The sequence below is a fragment of the Penaeus monodon genome, chromosome 5, assembly GCF_015228065.2.
Source record: "Penaeus monodon isolate SGIC_2016 chromosome 5, NSTDA_Pmon_1, whole genome shotgun sequence".
In the NCBI taxonomy this organism is placed as follows: domain Eukaryota; kingdom Metazoa; phylum Arthropoda; class Malacostraca; order Decapoda; family Penaeidae; genus Penaeus; species Penaeus monodon.
The window spans coordinates 30,033,284-30,039,700 of NC_051390.1; the positions used below are offsets into that span (position 1 = coordinate 30,033,284).

At 46.0% G+C, this 6,417-nt stretch overlaps 1 protein-coding gene across 10 annotated transcripts in view; it reads left to right on the forward strand.

Moving 5' to 3' along the window:
• LOC119573154 (verprolin-like) overlaps positions 1-5,276 on the forward strand; it is a 122,606-nt gene extending 117,330 nt beyond the window's left edge. For all 10 annotated transcript variants that reach the window (XM_037920221.1, XM_037920212.1, XM_037920218.1 and 7 more), the window contains one exon: positions 5,079-5,276. In XM_037920221.1, the coding sequence (XP_037776149.1) occupies positions 5,079-5,261 (183 nt within the window). In that variant the 3' untranslated portion in view covers positions 5,262-5,276. The remainder of the gene's footprint in view (positions 1-5,078) is intronic.
• Positions 5,277-6,417: the final 1,141 nt, after the last annotated feature.

Below are 6,417 nucleotides of genomic sequence, written 5' to 3' on the forward strand. Positions count from 1 at the left end.
TTATCAATTTTACTTTCTATTACGTCCATAAGTGTCATATATATATATATATATATATATATATATATATATATATATATATATATTTATTATCTATCTATCTATCTATCTATCTATCTATCTATCTATCTATCTATCTATCTATCTATATATATATATATATATATAATGTATATATATATTTTTTTTTCTTCTTTTTTTATTTTTCTTTTCTTTTCTTTTCAATTAGATCCACAAGCGTTTATGTTGTGTGATGTTCTCCCTAGAGTTTACTGTATAACCATACTAATGATTAACAGAAATGTACATTTAAAACGGTGAAAGTCTCCACGTAGATATATTTTCAGAGCGAAATGGTTTTATTGTTTCTGGTGTTCTTCAAGTAGATAGACAGGTGTACAACAGTTTACGAACAATAGTCATAATTTGAAATTGAATGACGGAGAAATTTACGGCATGACAAAGGTCGGCGGGTAGTTTGCCTGTGGGGTTTGGAAATCTTACCGCAGCCGACGTCAGAGCCAAACACGAACGAGGCGACGAGGCAGCCTCTCTCCGTCAGGCTTTCAGTTATTGCCTGGAATCCTTAGACGGACATAAAACCGAAGGAGCGGGAGACAAGACGTAGCTTCTACAAGATTTACGGAGCTGATGCTGTGCCGTACTTGGACGTTTTCGGTGTCTTGGGATAAAGCATAAAGGCAGTGCGATGCATGCACTTTCAACATCGAAATAATTTGTACATTAAATACCTTATGAGTTGAAAGTTTTGGTTCCGAGTGTCATTACAAGTAGACAAGAGCAAGGTCATGTGGAGGTCCCTCGTGGCGTCCTTCACGGACATCCTGCGCGAGGCCCGTGTCAGGAGGAAGCTGCTCGGTTTCACATGTACCAAGGTAGTTTGTGTGTGTGTGCTTGTGTGTGGTGTGTGTGTGAGTGTGAGTGTGAGTGTGAGTGTGAGTGTGAGTGTGAGTGTGCGTGTGCGTGTGCGTGTGCGTGTGCGTGTGCGTGTGCGTGTGCGTGTGCGTGTGCGTGTGCGTGTATGCGCGCGTGTACGTGAGTGTGTGTGTGTGTGTGTGCGTGCGTACGTGCGTGCGTGCTTGCATGCGTGCGTGTGTGCTTGCGTGCTTCTCTCTCTCTCTCTCTCTCTCTCTCTCTCTCTCTCTCTCTCTCTCTCTCTCTCTCTCTCTCTCTCTCTCTCTCTCTCTCTCTCTCTCTCCCCCCCATCCCTCCCTCCCTCCCTCTCCCCTTCCCTCTCCCCTTCCCTCTCCCTCTCCCTCTCTTTCTCACTCCCTCCCTTCCCTACTCCCTCCCTTCCCTACTCCCTCCCTCCTTCTGTCTCTGTATTTCTCTGTATGTATTCTCCAACTCTCTTTACAGAGGAAGGCCATGAGAATTATACTCACGAATTTCCGCTATTTCTTCGATACTCCAATCTAATACTTTCCCACTTAGGATGCAATACTATTATATTCTGTCTCCCTCCTCCTCTCTTTCTCTCTCCCTCTCCCTTTCTCCCTCCCCTTCTTTCTCCCTCCCTCTCTCCTTCTCCCTCCCTCTCTCCTTCTCCCTCCCTCCCTCTCTCTTTCTCTCCCTCTCTCTCTCCCTCTCTCTCTCTCTCTCTCTCTCTCTCTCTCTCCTCTCTCTCTCTCTCTCTCTCTCTCCCCTCCCTCCCTCCCTCCCTCCCTCCCTCCCTCTCTCCCTACCTCTCTCTTTCCCTCCCTCTCTCCCTCTCTTCCCCTCTCCCTCCTACCCTCCCTCTTTCTCTTCTTATCTGTATATGTATCTCTCTTTTCATTTCTCCCTCCCTCCCTCCCTCCCTCCCTCTCTCTCTCTCTCTCTCTCTCTCTCTCTCTCCCTCTCTCTCCCCCTCTCTCTCCCTCTCTCTCCCTCTCCCTCTCCCTTTCCCTTTCCCTCTCTCTCAATTTCTGCATGTATGACTGTCTGTCTTTATGTATGTTTGTATGTATGTATGTAAATATGTATGTATGTATGTATGTATGTATGTATGTATGTATGCATGTATGTATGTATGTATGTATGTATGTATGTATGTATGTATAATGCCAGGGGGAGGCTATCCCAGTGCGCTGTCACCAATGTAATGAAAAGCAGGGTGTGTATTCCACTGGTCTGCCACAAATGTAATGATATGGTGAGTTCGTGTTCCTCTGTGATAGCACTGCTTGTTGACTCTTGGGAGTTGTAAAGTTGTTGCAGGTTCTATGTTTATTAACACAGGGGTATGGTAACTAGAGTACAGAGGACAGGCCTGGCAGAGACGTCCAAGCAGCGAGGGGCTAGCGTCTATAAGGTTAAGGTGTTGACCGAGCCAATGTTGAGTGACTTCTGCTCTGATTTTTTCATGTGATTACAGGTCCTTTTTGTACGATATAGTTAGGAAAATGTCACTAAACATAAGAAAATTGTAAACATTAATCTTTAGTGGTAGTGTCGGTGCAGATTCTCTGTTCTTATGGCGGTTCCTGTGGTCACATGTTTGGACAGGGAAACCGGATATGTCAATATAATTACATCGTGAACATTAGATAACTACAGTTTCGCTAGTAATAATGATTACAAACAGAGTTATTCAAATTAAGGATTTTCTAACAAACATTTTGAGTATAATCAAGATATAAGTTTACATCTACTTATAAAATGATCGGCGGTAAGGGTCGGAATCGCTTTCTCCGGGAGCACTTCGTCAGTGTTCTTCCATTCTGGGCGCAGGTCAAAGTTGGCACAGGCGATAACCAGTAGAGTGGGAAGTCGAGGGTGAGTAGAAGGGAGAGGTCATTAAAGTATGTATGTATGGTTTCCTCTCCCTTTTTCCCTCCCTCCCTCCCTCCCTCCTCCCCCCTTCCCCCCTCCACTCCTCTCTTTCTCTTTCACTCTTCCTCTCCCTCCCACTCCCTCTCCCCCCACTCCTTCCCCCCTACTCCCTCTCCCCCACTACCCCCTCTACTCCTTCTCCCCTCCACTCCCTCTCCTCTCCCCTCCCTCTCCCCTCTACTCCCTCTCCCCTCTACTCCCTCCCCCCCACTCTCTCCCTCCCCCTCCCCCCTTCTCTCTCACTCACTCACTCACTCACTCACTCACTCACTCACTCACTCACTCACTCACTCACTCACTCACTCACTCTTCTCTCTTCTCTCTCTCTCTCTCTCTCTCTTCTCTCTCTCTCTCTCTCTCTCTCTCTCTCTCTCTCTCTCTCTCTCTCTCTCTCTCTCTCTCTCTCTCTCTCTCTCTCTCCTTCTCTCCCTCCCTCCCTCCTTCTCTCCCTCCCTCTCTCCCTCCCTCCCTCCCTCTCTCTCCCTCCCTCCCTCCCTCCCTCCCCACAAACACACACACACACACACACACGCACACACACACACACACACACACACACACACACACACACACACACACACACACACACACACACACACACACACCTTGTGACCTGTCCTTAAAGGGTCTTTGATACCTTGACAATCAGGAATTCACAGACCTGTCAGTGGTGTAATGACAGGGGGGGGGGGGATTATCCCCCTTGGATTGTACTGATGTAATGTTGGGGTGGTGAGTTCGTGTTCCTCTGTGATGGTACTGCTGTTTGTTCTTGAGGTGTAGAGTCGAAGTTGTCGCAGCTTCTAGTTTCTTATTAACGCAGGAGTATGGTACCTGGAGTACAGAGGACAGGCAAGGCAGAGGCGCCCAGGGAGGAGCGGCGTCCTACCCGGCCCGCTTCCGCGAGCGGTCTCAGTGGACTACTCAGAAATTTCAATGAGCAAACATCATTTTATAACATTTCATAGTGGAAAACATGAAAGAATTTGAATGTGAACACAAATTCCGATATATATGGTCACATGGTGGTTTCGTAGTGAAGGAACAAAAGTACCTTATATACAGTTGTATGTAAGAAGGGAGTTATGGTGTTTACCTGACAAGGAGGCAGAAATGCTGAGTATTCATGAAACATAAAGACATTTGAATATCGATAATGATAACGATAACATATATAGTGATTCAGAATAAGCATTTTCTAACGAACATTTTGAGATAAACAAGACATAATTGTACACAAAGACATCAGAATAACAGCATGGTAATTGTTTACAAGCAATAAGGGTGGAATTAGCATGTTCTAAGGTCACTTCGTCAGTGCCACGGCTGTAGACCTGTTGGAGTCGGCTGAGGACAGTGGAATTACTTTGAGATAAGAAACACATGGCTTTTCTGTTTATTGATCCAGAAATAACGTATGTCATATGCAAGAACGAACAAATTCTTGCTCAAATAACTACTACAATGTGGTGAAGTGCCAAGGCCAAGGTTTTTGGGAAGTGAAAATGTACGAACGTCATTGTGATCGATGTCCCAAGGGAAATCGAAACAGGAGAGATGACTGCATACAATGAACGTATCATTCAAGCGAGGCACATGAAGGTTAATGAAATGATGAGTCATCATAAGGTATGAGGGGGAGGGATATTCCCCAAACTAATAAAATGGTTCAGGGCATTTCAACCTTTAGGTGTGGCGTCTACAAATCACTGACTCCGTTTTGCTCTAATTGCTCCGAGGGGGCCACGAGACGCACCGCGATGCCGGTACTGCGCTCTTTCACACGGAAGTTCATAATGTGCAGAAAAGATTTCCGAGGGAAAAAAATGCCCCTACCCAAATGACAGGAAAACAAATAGTAAAAAAAAAGACAACCCTCCTCCCACAAAAGTCCCCCCAAGCCCCGCGCTGTGATGATGTGGGGGAATTCCCACACCTGCAGAGGTCAACAGTGATGGTCCTGCAAAGGAAGCCATGGCACCGGCCACAGTCCCAGCACCAACGGGAGTTCAAGCTCCGTCAACTCGAGCACCAGCAACAGTTTCAGCACCATATGCTGCATCATCTTCTGCACCAGCTTCAGCATCAGTTGCTGCAGTTGCAGCTCAGCCCTCACTGCAGCATTATCACTATCTTCTATATAATTATCATCTCTATCATCATCATCATTATTTGCTTCTTTATCTACCTATTTCATGTATATTTAGGAAATTTTAATTGTCCTCCGTGCGTGTCCCCCTCAGGCAGTGGAAGACCGCATGAGGGAGCAGGAGGCGGCAGCGGCCGAGCGAGCGCGCCTGGAGGAGATCCTGACGCTGTGTGCCGAGTACGAGCGCCAGCAGGGGTGCCAGGGGGGCCAGGGCAGCGCCACCTCCCCTCGGCCCCCGGCCCACTCCCCGCACCACGCCTTGACTCAGAACAGGTAAGTGCTGGAAAGAAAATTAGAGGAACACACAGCAGATGAAGAGACTGCTGTAATAAGAGAACTGCAACAAAGGCATGGTGTTATTAATAATGCAATAGATATGTTCAAATTTTGTTTTGAAAGTAATCAGATTGCCTTGTCTTGTTTGAATACCAGTATTACCGCCTGTTGTTAGAGAGATAATAACCAGTGAGTAAAATTTCCTTAAAGGAATTTATGATTTACAATTAAGGAATATACGATTCAAGAAATATACCGTATATTTTTGTTTGATTTTCTACCATTTTAGTTTGCACGTGTTGCCAGTTTTTTTACATTGAATAATACAAGTCATGCATTAAAAGTTCGTACGTCTTTGTAGAACTTCATGTATTTGCAGAGTGATTTATTGTGCTGAGAACTAAGGGTTGCACAACAGCATCCTTGTTTCATTAATTATGAAGTAGCATGTTCATGTTTCTATTACTTTCCGGTATTTTCTCGAATTAGGTATGCCTGTCCATGCGATGCCATACATTTACTGAAGTGCTTTATCTCCTTTTTATCGATTTCCGATTTTTTTTTCTCTCTCTCTCTCCCTCCCTCTCCTATTCTCTCTCTCTCTCTCTCTCCCCCTCCCTCCCTCTCCTATTCTCTCTCTCTCTCTCTCTCTCTCTCTCTCTCTCTCTCTCTCTCTCTCTCTCTCTCTCTCTCTCTCTCTCTCTCTCTTCGTGTGTGTGTGTAAGAGGCTGTAGGTGTCTACTACGTTGGACTTGTACAATAGTTTATAGTTTGGCACCGCTTTAGTCCACACGAATAAAGGAGACAGTGCGATGATCTGGGGAGGGGGCAGAGGTTGGTGGTGATCTTGACTCAGTAACTTCTGGCGGGTCAAACAGGGTCAGCTATAATCGTCACCTAGGGCCCAGCCGGGACTATAGCTCTGACCTGACATGGAACTAATGTAGAAGACACACGTGCTCGTCCTTGTCGTCCTCTTCTTCTGTTTCTTCTTGGTCCTTGGTGAAATAAACCGTCCTCGAAGGTCTCGCACAGGTCCTCCTCGAATTCGGATTTGTCTAGACTTTCCCGTAGTCCTCGTCTAGGTCTAACACGGCAGCGTATTCGTCCACACGTTGTCCCAGATCTCGTTCAGGTCCTTCCCGGCTGCGAGCTCG